The 19,065-nt window shown below is 41.7% G+C and overlaps 1 protein-coding gene across 2 annotated transcripts in view; it reads left to right on the plus strand.

Annotated features, from left to right (window-relative positions):
- ccdc191 (coiled-coil domain containing 191) overlaps positions 1-18,848 on the plus strand; it is a 53,054-nt gene extending 34,206 nt beyond the window's left edge. For both annotated transcript variants that reach the window (XM_072260635.1, XM_072260636.1), the window contains 4 exons: positions 7,569-7,712; positions 9,677-9,829; positions 18,064-18,218; positions 18,320-18,848. In XM_072260635.1, coding sequence (XP_072116736.1) covers positions 7,569-7,712; positions 9,677-9,829; positions 18,064-18,218; positions 18,320-18,452 — 585 coding nt within the window. In that variant the 3' untranslated portion in view covers positions 18,453-18,848. The remainder of the gene's footprint in view (positions 1-7,568; positions 7,713-9,676; positions 9,830-18,063; positions 18,219-18,319) is intronic.
- The last annotated feature ends 217 nt before the right edge of the window (positions 18,849-19,065 follow it).

The raw sequence follows: 19,065 nt of genomic DNA on the forward strand, positions 1-19,065 counted from the left end.
TGCCCTTGTACATAAGTTCATGAAAGTAAACATACAGGTGCAGCAGGCATTTAAGAGGGGTCTGGTTTGTCAGCCTTCATTTTAGAGGTCTCACCAAGGCTCTGTATAATTTTTCTTACTCAAATTGTACAGAGCTACAGCAAGGCAACACCTTGAGATTTGTGCAAAAATGTTGGTCTCAGCACAAGAAAGATGTTGCTTAGGAGGGAATACAGTCAATAGTCATTGGACCGATTCTTGGGGTGGCAGGACTTGCATATAGGAGGAGATTAGGAAGATTGGGCTTCTAATTGCTTGAGCTGAGAATGAGATAAAACCTCATGAAACATACAAGATCCTGACAGGATTGGACAACTAGATGTTCCCGATGCTGCAGGAATCCAAAATCCAGGGTACACCTCAAGGATGTGGTGCAGACAGACCATTTGAGACCATATGACCATAAGATATAGGAGCAGAAGAAGGCCATTCGGCCCATCGAGTCTGCTCCACCATTCAATCATGGGCTGATCCAATTCTACCAGTCATCCCCACTCCCCTGCCCATACCCTTTGATACCCTGGCTAATCAAGAATAGACAGATAATGAGAAATTTATTCACCCAAAGAGTGATAAACTACAGAAATCTTTACCATGGAAGCCAGTTGCAGCAACGCAGATTTAATATACACATACACTTAAGTGGCCACTTTATTAGGTACCTGCTCCATTGTTCAAGAGTTATTGTTTGCAAGGGGACTAGAAACAGATATGAAATGGGAGTCAATATTTTGGGTTTTTGAGCAATTTTTCAAACAGAAGGGTATTCCACTCACCAACATTTTTGCTTGTGCGATAATTGGGGCACCATCAGTGACAGGACACTACCACGGGCCACGGAGTCATTACTTAGCTGAAAAAGCTGTGCCTAATATTTACCATTCACCATGTAATTCACAGACTACATCTTGTCACAAAAAGCCTAAAATCATTAAATACTGTTATCACAGAGGTAAATAGAATCAAGTCTCATTCTCTCAATTTTGGACTATTTTGAGAGCTTTGTATTGAGAACGATGAACAGTTTGAATGCGCGCTGTTGCACACAGAAGTCAGATGGCTCTTGAAATGAAACTGCCCGAGATGCTGTTTTGTGCTTTTGAAGACTCAAATGCTTCTTCCCATCATCAACTCAAGAATATGAGGCATGGCATTGCTTATTAATCAGAATTATTCACAAAATTTAATGAAAACAATCTTCAATTATAAGGAAGTGATATGAATATTATCAAAGTCAAATCAGTCGTCTCCACATCTCTGTCTAAGTTAACCCTATTTATGTGCAACATTGGCTGTCATAAACTTTTCCAATTTCTGAGCCACTCTGAGTTGGAAGAGAATGAAATAATACCAGATGGTTATCCTCAAGCATATTGTGCCCAGCTGGGTGAGCTGCATAAAGACATGTCAAAGAGATTTCAGGATCTTCTCGCGATCCAAATTCCAGATTGGATAATAAATATGTTTCTGAACACTTGCAATGAGGAATTAACAGTAAGGATGTAGTAAGAACTTACCTCACTACAAAATGACTGAACTGAAACAGAGGTTCAAAAATTATATCGAGAATTTTAGTTGCAGTGTCATGTACCCCGTGACGGGTTAAAGAACCAGCAGAAATGGAAAACACCTTGGAGTCTGGTATTGCTGTTAACTAATGGTATTTATTAGTAACTACGCAATACAGTAATATAAAATCAGATAAATCAAACAGGTTAGCAATGATTATATAAGTGTGGAAATATAAAAACCAAGCTTCTTCAAGCCTAGGGGTAAATGGATACAGTCTTACGGTGATGGGTAAAGTTCAGTTGAGTTTGTGGTATTTAGTTGAGTAGTGATGAAGAGAGAGAGGTGTCATGGTTGTTCGAGTAAGCCGAAGCCGTCGATTCTTCCCGTTGTCCTCCGAAACTTCTAAGTTAGCCAAACTTGACCAACTTAAGAGTACCGTCTTCAAGTGATGGTCTACCAACCCAGGCAAAGGTTAGACACACTAGTAGACTCCACAGGGTCACTCTTGCATGCACTAATAATCACAGGTCACTCCCTCACAATCGATCCTCAGTCCCACACTCGTGGGCACCTGAACAGGATAATGGTAACTTCACCACACCTTAGTGCACCTGCGTGTCCTGTCAAACAAGCAATTATGCTCGTTTAAATACTTTTGTGCTGAACACCAGCTGTCCATCAAGTAGCTCCTCCTCTCTCTGTAGGAACTCAGAAGCTGGCAGTGTCCTTACAGAAATTCCAAACAAACTGTGAGTGGTCTTTCTCTCTCTCTCTCTCTCCCCCTCCCTCTCTCCCTCTCTTTTCATGGCAACCCAGAAGCTGACAGCAGTAGTCAGTGTCCTTGTAAAAGTATAAACACGCTGCAGAGAAACCATAACACGAGCTGAAAGGCAGACTCCACCCCTCTCTCTCTCTGTAACAGCTCAAACAGTGTCCAAAAGTCATTCTCATTCTACTGACGCTTTAAAGTGACAGTCCACAGAAAATATGAACCCTAGGGGTACATAACAGCAAGAAAGAAATCTCTAAATGCTATCCTGCACTGTGGAAAAAGGTCAAGATATTCTTTATTGACTTTCCAACATCGTATTTAGTAGAGTGCAGTTTCAGTGAAGTAGCCCAACTTCTTTCAAAGTAACAAAACAGACTGCAAATTACTAAACGTGGGGATCTGAGACTCCTGAGCGACATTCAGCCAGATGTTGAGAAGCTGATATCACTGCACCAAGCCAATCCATCTCACTGAAAGATGAAAAAGCAATGAAGTAGTGACTAATTGGACTACTAATGTACTCTAAGATTGATGGTAAAAATTATATCTACTATAATTAAAGAAATTTATTTTTAAATAGATTTGCTTTTTTTCATTTGTCACTGTTTTGAATTTACAGTTCCTGTTTTCAGTGCTTCATAAATCAAAATTGTTTATAGTTTTTATGTAATGGCTGAAAGGAGGGGAGGAGTCATGTGGATGTAGTCTGGTTGCTAAGGTGGCGGTAATCCATAAAAGTCTGGGAATCTCTGGGTTAAAGGGAATAAGGGAGATAGGGACAGAGATTGATGATCAAACCTGATCAGATTAAATTGTTGAACAGATCTGAATGCCCAAATTACTTCTGCCATTTTCTGTGTTTCAATGAAACTAAATTTGACCAATGGTCCATAGTTTGATCAGCAAACTGTAAGAATTACAAGGCCAATTGAGTTTAATAGACTAAAAAGGGAGGTGGTAGGTAGTGAACTCATTCAAAATGGGGCTGCAGGTGACTAGATAAATAGTATTTTTCTTTGTTTAAATTAATTGATATTTCTGAAACAGCAGGGAAGGTCATGGTATTAAGTAACTTGGAGGAAGGTAATTGATTTGATCATGAATATAAATTCCCTTCCAAAATAAACAGGATTGGCCAAAATCTCTGTTTTTTAAATTGTGAGTTGGGTTGAATGAAGATAAAATTGAATTATTGCCAAAGACTGTGGCAGGGAATCAGGTTGCTATGGGTATAATTAATTTATACTTGTTCTATTTGATTTCCATCCAGATAAAACTGCCCATTTGGTAAGAGTAATGAGTAGAGTACTGCATTAATTTTTTTCTATAATTTAGATCCTCAATGAGGTATTGCATTTGAAATAATGTTTGTTTAATGTAGTAATATTCCATAGCTGAAGTTTAAACGATGGCTTGAATTGTGCTCTCAGCAGCCTTTGCTAGTCTGCCCATTTCATTTACCTATTACAGGTTTCCCCCGCCATCTGAAAGTAGAGTGTTGCTATGAAACGGTTTGTAAGCCGGAATGTCGTAAAGCGAAGAAGCAATTACCATTTATTTATATGGGAAAATTTTGTGAGCATTCGCAGACCCAAAAATAACCTACCAAATCATGCCAGATAACACATAAAGCTTAAGATAACAATAAGATATAGTAAAAGCAGGAATGATATGATAAATACATAGCCTATATAAAGTAGAAATACTTTTCCACAATCATTGCCTGAACTGTTCTCCGTAGCGAAAATCTCATGCAAGCGCTCTCGGCAGAAACACGGCGCAAGAGCTCTCCAGTAACCTTTAAGCTATGAAGCTGCCAAATCATACCAAATAACACGTAAGAATACACAGCCGATATAAAGTAGAAATAATGTATGTACAGTGTAGTATCACTTACCGGAATCAGGAAAGCGCGGAGCACACTGATGGTGGTGTGTTAGGCTGAGTCACAGGTTGGGGTGGTGCAGTGGCCCCCACCCTCCGGGCAGTGAACTGATCCATGAAGCACGCAGTGGTAGCCGGGAGGCACACAGCACATCTTTAAGAAAGAAAGCCGAAATAAACATGCTAATTATTAGTTGCTGCCCGGCACGTAATTGTCGGCCCAGATCAGTGCCGATTGCATTGCCTCTGACCTGGGCCGACAATTACGGGTCGGTCGGCACCTAATTAATTAGCATGTTTATTTCAGCTTTTTTCTTAAAGACGTGCTGTGTGTCTCCCGGCTACCGCTGCATTCTCCGTGAATCGGTACAGTATCTGACCGTGGCCTGGGTGTTGGGGTGGTGGGACACTGGGGTGTCATCTCGTCGTCTGCTTCCATTAGTGCAGGCAGCTCACCTTCTCCTATGACTGCCCGCCTTGATGTCGAAGGTCGAGGTTCGTCGTCTGCTGTGGCTGATGTGGAAGGCTTGCTTGACTGCTGAGCCTCGTGCATTTTTCAATCATACAGTTCTTTGTAAGCACTCAAACCATCTTGCAAATATCCCCTAAACCGACGTACCCTTTCAAAATTAAAGTCGTACTTTATCATTACTCATTTGGTTTCGATTGTTATCCTTCCAGTTGCATCAGCTCTTCATCTATCAGTTCTTGGTCATGGGATGCCAAAACCTTTTCAACATCATCTTCGTCAGCTTCCACAAGCCAAACTCATGTTGTCCTTACTTCGTTCACCATGATCAAAATGCTTAATTATGTCTAGTTTTACGCTAAATGTAACACACTTACGAGCTCTTTCAGGCTTTTCCGATACCATAGAACTCACCTTGCAAACGGCTGCACACAGGCACGTGTTTAAGCAAAGCAGTTCCAAATCCAGGGGAGAGCGGCTGCTCGGGGCGCGCACTGCCTTTTATCGCGCACTGATTTTTTTCGTAACAGTGAAAACACCTTCTGTTAGCGAAAACAGGGTACTAATGTAGGTCTTTCGTAACAGTGAGGTTTTGTAAAGCGAACGTTCGAAAAGCAGGGGACACCTGTACTGATGTTTTGTGCGCCTTGTGTCATGGAAGCCATTTCCATTGCTTTGAAGTGTCTCTGATCATCAGAAATACTTAGAAACAATTGGAATGCATTTTTTTCAATTGGATGTTTCAAAATGCTTAATGAAAACTGCTGTTTAATTTAAATAGAGGGGAAAAGAAAAATAGTTGGCCTTATTTATCGCAAACATGAGGAAATCTGCAGATGCTGGAAATTCAAGCAACAGACACAAAAGTTGCTGGTGAACGTGGCAGGCCAGGCAGCATCTACAGGAAGAGCTACAGTCGACGTTTTGGACCGAAGCCCTTCGTCAGGACTAACTGAAAGAAGAGATAGTAAGAGATTTGGGAGGGGGAGGGGGAGATCCAAAATGATAGGAGAAGACAGGAGGGGGAGGTATGGAGCTAAGAGCTGGAAAGTTGAGTGGCAAAAGGGATACAAGGTTGGAGAAGGGAGAGGATCATGGGACGGAAGGCCTAGGGAGAAAGAAAGGGAGAGGGGAGCCCAGAGGATGGAGAGTGGAGAGTAGGCAAGGAGTTATAGTGAGAGGGACAGAGGAAGAAGACAGAGGGAGAAAAAAGAGAGAGAAAAAAGGGGGGGGAAGGGGAGGTGGGGCATTAGTGGAAGTTAGAGAAGTCAATGTTCATGCCATCAGGTTGGAGGCTACCCAGACGGAATATAAGGTGTTGTTCCTCCAACCTGAGTGGGGCTTCTTCTTGACGGTAGAGGAGGCCGTGGATAGACATATCAGAATGGGAATGGGATGTGGAATTAAAATGTGTGGCCACTGGGAGATCCTGCTTTCTCTGGCGGACAGAGCATAGGTATTCAGCGAAATGGTCTCCCAGCCTGCGTTGGGTCTCGCCAATATATAGAAGGCCGCACCGGGAGCACCGGACGCAGTATATCACCCCAGCCGTCTCACAGGTGAAATGTCCCCTCACCTGGAAGGACTGTCTGGGGCCCTGAATGGTGGTGAGGGAGGAAGTGTAATGTGGCCTCCTATATATTGGCGAGACCCGACGCAGACTGGGAGACCGTTTTGCTGAACACCTATGCTCTGTCCGCCAGAGAAAGCAGGATCTCCCAGTGGCCACACATTGTAATTCCACGTCCCATTCCCATTCTGATATGTCTATCCACGGTCTCCTCTACTGTCAAGATGAAGCCGCACTCAAGTTGGAGGAACAACACCTTATATTCTGTCTGGGTAGCTTCCAATCTGATGGCATGAACATTGACTTCTCTAACTTCCTCCCCTTCATACCCTATCCCTTATTTATTTATCTCCCCCCCCCTTTTTTTTCTCCCTCTGTCCCTCTCACTATAAGTCCTTGCCTGCTCTCCACCCTCTGGGCTACCCTCCCCATTTCTTTCTCCCTAGGCTTCCCATCCCATGATCCTCCACCTTCTCCAACCTTGTATCCCTTTTGCCAATCAACTTTCCAGCTCTTAGCTCCATCCCTCCCCCTCCTGTTTTCTCCTATCATTTTTGATCTTCCCCTCCCCCTCCCACTTTCAAATCTCTTACTATCTCTTCTTTCAGTTAGTCCTGACGAAGGGTCTCAGCCCAAAATATCAACTGTACCTCTTCCTATAGATGCTGCTTGGCCTGCTGCATTCACCAGCGTTTTTTGTGTGTGTGGCCTTACTTATCTTTTCCTTCCAAACTGGTTAGACCTTGCAAATAAGTTAGTTTACAACAGAAACATCGATAGTGATGCATAAAATCTGAGGGAGAAAGTACCAAGTTCATTCAGCCCCCACCTCAGTATAATTAAGATCAATCCCCAGACTTGGATCACGAGCCTGTTCTGTACTGCTGCGCTGCAGTGTGTAGATGTGGAAGTCTGGAATGTGTTGACATGCAAAGTGCAATCGCCCAGCCATTAATTGCAGAGTCACTGGCCAACCACCAGTTGGAACCAGGCCAATATTATTTGCTATCTGAAAGTAATGACTTCAGTCTTGCTCCATTCGCAAATCTGCTATAGAAAATGTGGGGCAGCAAATCACATTGAGAACATGGAGCCTGCTAAATATTTGTGACAACTTTCTTTGGAGTTTACAGCAAATGTTATCCATCTTCCACTGACTAGAAATCCAAATCAATTTACTTTTTTTATAAGCATAAATAACTTTGAATCTTTTAGGAAAAAGCACAGATCAATATTATCGACAATATCCTGCACAAATAATGCACTGCAAGTTTACACACACACAAAATTCTGAGTGTCTTATTTTCCTAATGTTATTTCAGAAAGAAATTGAGAAGCAGGCGTGGTTGGAAAAACAAAGGCAAATCCAGTCTGCTGCAGAAAAGCATTATCAGGATTTTCTTTTGAATAAACGAGGCCTTGAGCCTTGGCGAAAGCTTCTCGAAATCTCCAAGCAAAACATGAAGGTAAGTTGGGTTAGTCACGACCGCGATGCAGGGAGATATTCAAGTGCGGAAAATGCTGAACGTGAGGAAAGACTAGAAGTTCTTGCACTTCATCCTACGGTATACGAGGCGAGCTTAGCATAAGAATCCAAGTTATCAAATGGCGGAAAAATTAAGTCTTGAATATTATTTTTGGATAAATTATGGGACGAAAAAGAAAATAAATTTCAATTTTAAGATTGATAACAATCCTTGTTCATACGTGTGGCCAATGTTTGGTATGAACTTCCAAAACAGTAGTGGAGATGTGAACTTCGATATTACTGTAGAAGTAAAGAAATGATTGGTGGTGATGTTGCTGGATGGAGTGCTTTTGGATGGGTGGATTTCATGTGCAAAGCATTTTTAAATTTAGTAAATAGTTACACTTTGATTTATAAGAAATATGAAAGATTTGTTTTATTGTCAGTTGTAGAGTACATCAGTGAAACATGCAAGATGCATAAAAAAGTGCTGGAAATGTTTTAGATGAAACATTAATTGTCTCCTCATAACAGGTGTTGCCTTAAACATTATTTAATTTCAGCCTTGTCCTGTTTCAGAATTCCAACCTTTTGTATTACTTTAAATGTAAGTTTTCTAATCTGTACTCACGTGTACTGGATCTCCAGCTATTGGGATTCTGGAAGGAAAAAGTAGTATGGGAAAGGAGAAAGAAAATATTGTTTGCCTACCCACAGCCTGGATTTGGGAGATAGTTTATCCTTTTGACCTCTTCATTGTTTCAAATCACTTGAAAGAAGAATTCACTGGTTAATTTGTCCAACCAGGCTGTTTGAAAACAATAATGTGTACATATGGTGACGTGAAGTTAGAGACAGCTCTCAAAAATTGTCTTTTCTAACCATTAATTATGAAGGAAAATATACTGAGGAAAGGTAAAGATAGGTATTTGGATTGAAGTGCGGAAATATGGCCCTGAGGTAGATCATGAGATCTTGTTTCTGTTGCTGTATGTTTCTATGAAAAAAATATTGTTTGCCTATATTTAGGTTAGATTCAGCTATGGCTTCTGACATACTTTGCACTGTGAATTGTTACATTATAACAGCTGATATTCTGGTATAATGTTGCCTAAAAGTCAGGTTCATTATGGTAGACTAAGGTTAATTGTAGAGTAATTTAACTAATATTATTCTCTCAGTAAGGATATGCATCAAAATATTCTTTGAATATAAAGATGCATTTCCTGTATCATTGCTTTAGAATTGTACTAATTCTGTGGTCCTATCAATTTAACGTGATTCAAGTAAATTTTTGTGCATTTTTTTGAGAAATATCAGTTCAATGCCATGCTGGAAGATGGCACAAAATAGGGCTGGTGCTACAGGGCTAAAAGAATCAATAGAACTCTAAGGAGTTAACTGTTCCCCGAGAGAAGCTTTTTATTTTATTTCTGAGTAATATTCTACAAAAGCAGTTTCATCATCTGCTATCTCAAAAAAATCCCAGTTTAAAAGGATGTAGTTTCTAACTTCCACACATCTGATTCAAAGCTGCAGCTTGTATCTGTTGACAATGAATTGCAAGATCGGTAAATAGTTTATCTCTGATTTTTAACTTGTCTTTTTAAATCAAATGGTCTCTGATCCCACTGGAGGGTGCTTTCTTAAAATTATTCTTAAGCTTGTGTTGAAATCTCTTGCTCAAAAATGTAAACATATGTTATCTTGAATACGTGAGCAACTTTTTTTTAAGCTATTTGCATAAAGCGTGACTCTTGCATTATTTTATTTGTAGCAGTAAGATCATGGTGTTTGCAGTAACATTCCTTTAGAGCACATACTTTGGGCAAAAGGGAGAGTTGTTATATCTATTACCAAGGGCAACTTTTGTAGCAGTTTGTCTTCAGAAATTGTCATATAAATAGATCATTCAATTATTCACACCAGAAGTTATTTCGTACTCATTTTTTTAAAAATAAGCTTGCAGAAGATCACCACGCCTCTTCACTCCTAAGGCGGTGCCTATGTACCTGGCGACAGAATGTAACAGAGTCACTATCTGAAAAGAACTCCAAAGCTGAAAAAGTTTACAATGAGATTCTTCTTAAAAGGTGTTTGAACAATTGGCTAAAGGTGGGTGTTACCTTCAATTGTTTCATTGATTATTTGATAGCTTAACTGTTTTGAATTTGCTTAACATTTGAAATTTTAATTCAGCTGTCTTTCAAGATTTGAATAGTTTTCAATGACTTCTTAAGAAGTTTAATGTCAATAACCAGAATAAAAGACTTTCAATTAGAATTTTGGACCTCAGAAAGAATGGTAAGCATCAGATCTGTATATTCATAAGTACAAAATTAATAGAATGATTTAATTGTGAGTAGTTGTCAGATTCATTTTACTTGTATTTTAAGAAAGTAGTCATGCTTTGATTACCCTAGATTGAGACAGGGCACAAGAATAATTGGTGAGGGAAGGTATAAAATACAGCCTTGTAGACAAGCATCAGGCCTTTAGCGAGAATTACTGAAGAATGAATGGACTAAGGCTGGGGTAGGGGGAGGGGATGACTGAAAGCAAGAATTGGAAGGAATAAAAAAATATATACTTGTTTACTTATTTAATGAGATACCATGCAGATTAGGCTCTTTGAGCCATGTCACCTGGCAATCCCACCGCCCCCCCCCCTCGATTTTAACCCTAGTCTAATCACGGGACAATTAACCTTCTAACCAGTACATCTTTGGACTGCAAGAGGAAACCGGAGGACCCGAAGGAAACCCACGCAGCCACAGAGAAAACATACAAGCTCCTTGCAGGCAGTGGTGAGAATTGAATCCCGGTTGCAGATACGGTAGAGCATTGTGCTAACCACTATGCTACCATGCTGGAATATTCCTAGCATCTGCAATTCCATTTGAGTATTGTAAAGAATCCTGTCAATCTAACCATGGAACTTCAAAGCAGATCCTGTTTATTCTCAAAAGTCATGAGAAAAATTTGCTAAATACTATATACTACAGCCCACACCCCTTCCTCAATCACCACCAAAATACTGAGGAACAGATATGCAGACAGATTGGGGAAAGTTGTCAAAACAGGGTAGTTGACTTGAGTGGCTTTTACTTCCCCAGTGTAGACTAGGACCTCCTTAGTGCAAGAGGTTTAGATGGGGCAAAATTTGTTAGATGAATCCAGGAGGGTTTCTTTAAATCATATGTAAGTAGTCCAACAAGAAGAGGAGCTATGGTGGTGCTGGTTAACAAACTTAGCCAGCTAACAGATCTTAAACTGGAGAACAGTCAGGAAACCGTGATCACAGCTCCCTAAATTTAGAGATAGCTATAAATATGGATAACATAGAATAGTACAGCACAGTATAGGCCCTTTGGCCCACAATATTGTGCCGACCCTCAAACCCTGCCTCCCATATAAGCCCCCACCTTAAATTCCGCCATATACCTGTCTAGTAGTCTCTTAAACTTCACTAGTGTATCTGCCTCCACCATTGACTCAGGCAGTGCATTCCACGCACCAACCACTCCGAGTAGAAAACCTTCCTCTAATATCCCCCTTGAACTTCCCACCCCTTACCTTAAAGCCATGTCCGCTTGCATTGAGCAGTAGTGCCCTGGGGAAGAGGCGCTGGCTATCAGCTCTATCTATTCCTCTTATTATCTTGTATACCTCTATCATGTCTCCTCTCATCCTCCTTCTATCCAAAGAGTAAAGCCCTAGCTCCCTTAATCTCTGACCATAATGCATACTCTCTAAACCAGGCAGGATTCTGGTAAATCTCCTCTGGACACAGTACTCCAAGTGTGGCCGAATCAGAGTTTTATAGAGCTGCATCATTACATCGCGACTCTTAAACTCTGTCCCTCGGCTTATGAAAGCTAACACCCCATGAGCTTTCTTAACTACCCTATCCACCTGTGAGGCAACCTTCAGGGATCTGTGGACATGTGTACCCCCAGATCCCTCCACTCCTCCACACTACCAAGTATCCTGCCATTTACTTTGTACTCTGCCTTGGAGTTTGTCCTTCCAAAGTGTACCACCTCACACTTCTCCGGATTGAACTCCATCTGCCACTTCTCAGCCCAGTTCTGCATCCTATCAATGTCTCTCTGCAATCTTTGACAATCCCCTACACTACCTACAACACCACCAACCTTTGTGTCATCTGCAAACTTGCCAACCCACCCTTCTACCCCCACATCCAGGTCGTTAATACAAATCACGAAACAGATCCTTGTGGGACACCACTAGTCACAATCCTCCAATCTGGATGTACTCCCTCCACCACCACCCTCTGCCTTCTGCAGGCAAGCCAATTCTGAATCCACCTGGCCAAACTTCCCTGGATCCCATGCCTTCTGACTTTCTGAATAAGCCTACCATGTGGAACCTTGTCAAATGCCTTACTAAAATCCATATAGATCACATCCACTGCACTACCCTCATCTAGATGCCTAGTCACCTCCTCAAAGAACTCTATCAGGCTTGTTAGACACGATCTGCCCTTCACAAAGCCATGCTGACTGTCCCTGATCAGACCATGATTCTCTAAATGCCCAGATATCCTATCCCTAAGAATCTTTTCCAACAGCTTTCCCACCACAGATGCTAGGCTCACTGGTCTATAATTACCCAGACTATCCCTATTACTTTTTTTGAACAAGGGGACAACATTCGCCTCCCTCCAGTCCTCCGGTACCATTCCCGTGGACAACGAGGACATAAAGATCCTAGCCAGAGGCTCAGCAATCTCTTCCCTCGCCTCGTGGAGCAGCCTGGGGAATATTCTGTCAGGCTCCGGGGACTTATTCGTCCTAATGTATTTTAACAACTCCAACACCTCCTCTCCCTTAATATCAACATGCTCCAGAATATCAACCTCACTCATATTGTCCTCACCATCAAGTTCCTTCTCATTGGTGAATACTGAAAAGAAGTATTCATTGAGGACCTCGCTCACTTCCACAGCCTCCAGGCACATCTTCCCACCTTTATCTCTAATCGGTCCTACCTTCACTCCTGTCATCCTTTTTGTCTTCATATAATTGAAGAATGCCTTGGGGTTTTCCTTTACCCTACTCACCAAGGCCTTCTCATGCCCCCTTCTTGCTCTTCTCAGCCCCTTCTTAAGCTCCTTTCTTGCTTCCCTATATTCCTCAATAGACCCATCTGATCCTTGCTTCCTAAACCTCATGTATGCTGCCTTCTTCCACCTGACTAGATTTTCCACCTCACTTGTCACCCACGGTTCCTTCACCCTACCATTCTTTATCTTCCTCACCGGGACAAATTTATCCTTAACATCCTGCAAGAGATCTCTAAACATTGACCACATGTCCATAGTATATTTCCCTGCAAAAACATCATCCCAATTCACACCCGCTAGGTCTAGTCTCATAGCCTCATAATTTGCTCTTCCCCAATTAAAAATTTTCCTGTCCTCTCTGATTCTGTCCTTTTCCATGATAATGCTAAAGGCCAGGGAACGGTGGTCACTGTCCCCCAGATGCTCACCCCCTGAGAGATCTGTGGCCTGACCCAGCTCATTACCTAGTACTAGATCTAGTATGGCATTCCCCCTGGTCGGCCTGATCACATACTGTGACAGGAATCCGTCCTGGACACACTTAAACTCTGCCCCATCTAAACCCTTGGAACTAATCAGGTGCCAATCAATATTAGGGAAGTTAAGGTCACCCATGATAACAACCCTGTTATTTTTGCACCTTTCCAAAATCTGCCTCCCAATCTGCTCCTCTGTATCTCTGCTGCTACCAGGGGGCCTATAGAATACCCCCAATAGAGTAACTGCTCCCTTCCTGTTCCTGACTTCCACCCATACTGACTCAAAAGAGGATCCTGCTACATTACCCACCCTTTCTGTAGCTGTAATAGAATCCCTGACCAGCAATGCCACCCCTCCTCCCCTTTTTCTGCCCTCTCTATCCCTTTTAAAGCACTGAAATCCAGGAATATTGAGAATCCATTCCTGCCCTGGTGCCAGCCAAGTCTCTGTCATGGCCACTACATCATAATCCCATGTATCTATCCAAGCTCTCAGTTCATCACCTTTGTTCCTGATGCTTCTTGCATTGAGGTACACACATTTCAGCCCTTCTACCTTACTGTCTTTACACTGTTTATTCTGCTTCTCTTTCCTCAAAGCCTCTCTGTATGTTAGATCTGGCTTTACTCCATGCACTTCTTTCACTGCTCTATCGCTCTGGGTCCCATCCCCCTCGCAAATTAGTGTAAACCCTCCCGAACCATGCTAGCAAACCTACCTGCAAGGATATTGCTCCCCCTCGAGTTCAGGTGCAACCCATCCAATCTGTACAGGTCCCACCTTCCCCAGAAGAGATCCCAATGATCCAAAAATCTAAAACCCTGCCCCCTGCACCAACTCCTCAGCCACACATTCAACTGCCATCTCCTCCAATTCTTACCATCACTGTTACGTAGCACTGGCAGCAATCCTGAGAACGCCACCATTGAGGTCCTGTTCTTCAGCCTTCTGCCTAGTTCCCGAAATTCACACTTCAGGACCTCATCTCTCTTCCTGCCTATGTCGTTGGTCCCTACATGTATCACGACTTCTGGTTGCTTTCCCTCTTGTACCAGGATGTCGTGCACCCGGTCAGAGACATCCCGAACCCTGGCACCCTAGAGGCAACAAACCATGCGGGTGTCCTTCTCACGTCCACAAAATCTCCTGTCTGCTCCCCTGACTATATATAGAGTCTCCAATGACGACAGCTCTCCTCTTCTCCATCCCACCCTTCTGCACCACAGGGTCAGACTCCGTGCCAGAGGCCCTGCCACCGTGGGTCACACCTGGTCGGTTGTCCCCGCCAACAGTATCCAGGATGGTAAACTTATTATTCAGGGGAATGGCTACAGGGGTGCTCTGCACTACCTGTCTGCTCACCTTCGCTTTCCCCGCCTCTGACTGTCACCCAACGACCTGCTTTCGACAGCCTAGGTGTGACTACCTCCCTGTAGCTCTCATCTATGACTGCGTCATTCTCCCTTATGAGTTGAAGGTCATCCAGCTGCTGCTCCAGATTCCTTACACGGTCTTCCAGATCGCCCAGCCGTATGCACTTCTGGCAGATGTGACTCTGCGGGAGAGGGGAGTTCCCCCAAGACTGCCACATCTCACATGAGAGGCACATCACCGTCTCAAGAGACATTGTAAAAACCAACTGCGAGCAAGCTTGTCCTCCGCCTCTTATCGTCGAAGCCTCTCGAGTCAAAGCCTCAAAGCTCCACTCCTTCACTGGCCACTTTCCACCAGGGGTCAATCTTTTGAAAGTGTGTTATTTTGGAGCAGAGCAAATTATTAGAATGTTAGGAATTAGAGAAAGTTAATTGGGAATGGCTGTTTTTGGACACATCTGACATTTTGGGGGGTGTTTAAAGACCAATTGCACAGGGTACAGGACAGTTATGTTTCAGTGAGAAGGAAGGACAAGGATGGCAAGGTAAGGGAACCTTGAATGTCAAGAGAGGTTCCGAAGACTGGCGAGTAGCTACTGTTGTTCCATTATTCAAAAGGGAAATGGCAACTACACACTGGTGAGTCTTGTGTCAATGGTAAGGAAGGAATGGAGAGGATTCTTAGGGATAGGCCATGGTTTTCTAAATGCTCATAAATTTTAATTAGGTGCAGTCAATGTGGCTTTGTGCAAGGCAAGTTTGTCTTACTAACTTGACTGGGTTTTTCAAGCAGGTAGTGAAGGTGACTGTAGATATTGTGTCTATGGACTTGAGTCAGCCGTTTTACGAGGTCCCTTGTGGGAGGCTCATCTAGAGTATTAAGAAACATGGGATCCATGGTGAATTGGCCATTTGGATTCACAATTGGCTTCCCTTAGAAGACAGAGTAGCGGTTAATGGACTTATTTTAGGTGAAATTCTGTGACAAGTGCCGTTTCACTGGGATCTGTTAACAGCCCTCTACTGTTTGTGATATCATTAGTGTTGTAGACAGCATAGAAGACCGGAAAAGGACACAGCAGGATATAGATTGTTAGCAGATATGGACAGAGAAATGGCAGAGGGAGTTTAACCAAGCAAAATGTGAAGCTTTGCACTTTTAGAGGTCAGATACAAGGGGATACTACTACACTATTATTGAAAGTGGCTACACAGGTTGATAAGGTGGTAAAGAAGGCATAAGGTATGCTTGCTTTTCGTAACTGAAGAATTGAGTTCAAGAGTCAGGAAGTTATGTTGCAGCTTTATAAAATTTGCTGCACTGCATTCAGTTCTCCCATTATAGGAAGAATGTGGAGGTTTTTGAAAGGGTGGAGAAGAGGTTTACCAAGATGCTGCCTCAGTTATTATAAGGAGAGGCTGGACAAACGTGATGTTTTCTCGAGAATATCAGAGGCATGGATACACAGCTGGCATCTTTCTCCCAGGGTTGAAATGTCTGATAGCAGACAGCATCCTTTAAGGTGGGTGGGTGCCGGGAATGTGCTGCCAGCAGAGGAGGAAAATACACCAGCGGCATCCAGGAGCTTCTTGGATAGCTACGTGTACGTGCAGGGAATGGAATGGAAGGATATGGACAATGTGTAGGCAGAAAGGTTAACTTAGATGGGCATTTAAATTCATTTCAGTACAACATTGTGGGTCAGAGGGCCTGTTCCTGTGCTGTATTCTGAAACAAAGAAATACAATCTGAAGGAGTAAAGTGATTCCAGGTACTCGTCCTCCTCAGGTTATGGCAAGGTTACATTTCCACACAGCAGAGACTCCAGCAGATCCATACCACTGGTCTGAGTGCTTGTTCATTTGTCCAGGTTTGTACACAAGATAGAGAAGCTGTATGAGCAACATTAAGGTTAATAAAATGCAGGAATAACAGTTAAGTTTTAGCAATTAGCTTGCAAAGGAGCAGTGTGCATAAATGAAGTAATCCATATGGTGGTAAGATTGTACTAATCTAATAAAACCCCAAAACCTCTCACCTCATCATTTAGTAACAGCTCTTCAATAAAATAAACAAGTACAGTAAAGATCCAGCAATCCCTTCATGTTTGGCTTTTGCCTTACTGGATGTTGTTTTCTGAGCTCGTTCCATTTACTGGGGTCTACGGTTCCCTTATTGCATTGACCGGAAGCTATTGATCTAAATAAAAGTGAATTAAAGGAATAGCATCCAATAATCCATTAAAAATCTGTGTCCTGAGTGTGCCAAATTAATGGAGGTTTACAGTACCTGAGAACTGATGTGCAAATAAACAAATGTTTACTTTGCTGGAGATCAAATAAATGATGCTTGAGTAAAATCTGGAAGTGTTGCTTTAAGTAGCCAATTCATCACTATATAAATTTCACATTAGGCTAGGTAGAAGGCAGCAAGATGATGGCCAACTTTCCAACTTGTATCATCTGAAACTACGTTCAATGTAAAATATTTAAATATCACAGGTGAAAATAAAAGTGTTAAGATCTGTGGGTGGAGGAGGAAGTATTTCAAACAAGTAACAGGCCATTTCTTCCACAGCATACAAAAGTGATTGACTTTCCAGACAGAGTTAGGGGTTTAATATCCTTCAAGTGATTATTTATTGTCATGAACAAAATATCCTTTGATATTTTAGCCTAGGTAGTTCATGTAAAAGCAAATCTGTTCAGACTTAAATACAGGGTTCCTGGGTATGGGTTAAAGTACAGATCCTCACAGTCATGCAGGTAGGTGGCTAGGGCTAAGACACATCACTTTTGGGCTCCACATGAAATCCAATAGGACAGCATATTTCAGAGCACAGACTGCTAAAAGAATGGTGTAGGTCTTAATGTTATTTAGATTAGCTAGTTTAAATAATGCTGAATTAACAAAACAATGGAAAAAAGTGTTGTGGCATCTGGGAGGAGTTTGTGTTGTACATCCCCAGGATATACGAGTAAGGTAAGCTACGGTAAATTGCCACTTGCCTATACATAGGGGGTAAAAGAACAGAGGGAAAGTGCTGACCATGTGAAAGAAAATGAATTGCAAGACTCTGGGGAAACAGAGGGGAATGAAACTAATAAGACAGCTTAAAGACTCAGACAACTTCCTCGTGTTAGAATTCTTATTATAAGTGTTCAAAAGAGGGTGTTGAATCTTTGAAATTCACATCTCAGTAGAGCTGGGAAGGCTCAGTCATTGAATACTGTATATGCAAAAGACAGAGATTTTCAGATTTTAAAGGGAATTGAGGGAGATCCAATTTTTTAGCAAGAAAATGGTGCAGGGATAAAAGACCAACCATAGATCCTATTGGATGATACATTTATTCTATTGTACTCTTCCTCCCCCCACCCCCAATTGATATGATATTCTAATACAGTATAATGAATATACCAACATTATGGAAGTGAGAGCAAATCAACACTATCTGACAGTTCTAAGAAGATCCACGTTTCTTGCCTGGTGTGACTATGTAATGATAGAAAGGACTGCATCATGGGAAAAGGAAAGAATTGGAACAGAACATAATCAGAGGTACTGGCTACATTTTTTCCATTGACAGTCTATTAGAATAACTAAAATACTTTAATTTAAACCTTACTGTGAAACTGTTCTATTGTATTTCTTACCTACAGGAGGATAACCAAGTCAGCTTTCATGGCTTGGAAGACCTTGCCAATGGTCATCAGGGAGGAGAAGAAAAAGGAACAACGTATTAATGACCTCAGGAAGAAAGTTGCTGAAATACTTCCTGATTTCCTGACATAAAATATTAAACAGTGACTATCTTAAAACTCTACAAGGGAAAAAAACCTCCTGATCCACCCTCAGTGGACACAATAATGTTGAATTGATGTCTAAAAGACCCTCGATTCTGCAAGGAAAGGACAGCATGTCATGACCTCTGCATTTTGTAAATAAATTCTAATTTAATTAGCAAAGTACAATTTTAAACAGTCTCTTTATTGGATAATTTTTTAAAAAACGTTAGCATCGGGACATTAAATTTTTGAGAAGCAAGTTTTGCATGTTGATCTTTGGCTATATGAAATTGAAGATGCATCCACGAACTAAACTAGAATCATACAACTTGTCTATACTGTTATTTCTGAATATATTCATTATTATATCAAAGATATCATTACTTCTACAGCAGTTCTATGTCAAAGATAATATTCCCCTCTCCACTAAACACAATCTCACAATGCTATATATGTAAAAGAGTAATATGGAATTGGTATTTAAAGATAATTTGCTTACTTTCAAAATTTTGAATACCAACCGTACACAAAGAACTCAAACACTGTTTACTTATTCTTATCGAAAATGGATTCACAGTCTAATTATAACTACCTAATTTTTTTAAAAAAAAAATACTATC

Source organism: Mobula birostris, chromosome 6 (assembly GCF_030028105.1).
Source record: "Mobula birostris isolate sMobBir1 chromosome 6, sMobBir1.hap1, whole genome shotgun sequence".
Classification (NCBI taxonomy): domain Eukaryota; kingdom Metazoa; phylum Chordata; class Chondrichthyes; order Myliobatiformes; family Myliobatidae; genus Mobula; species Mobula birostris.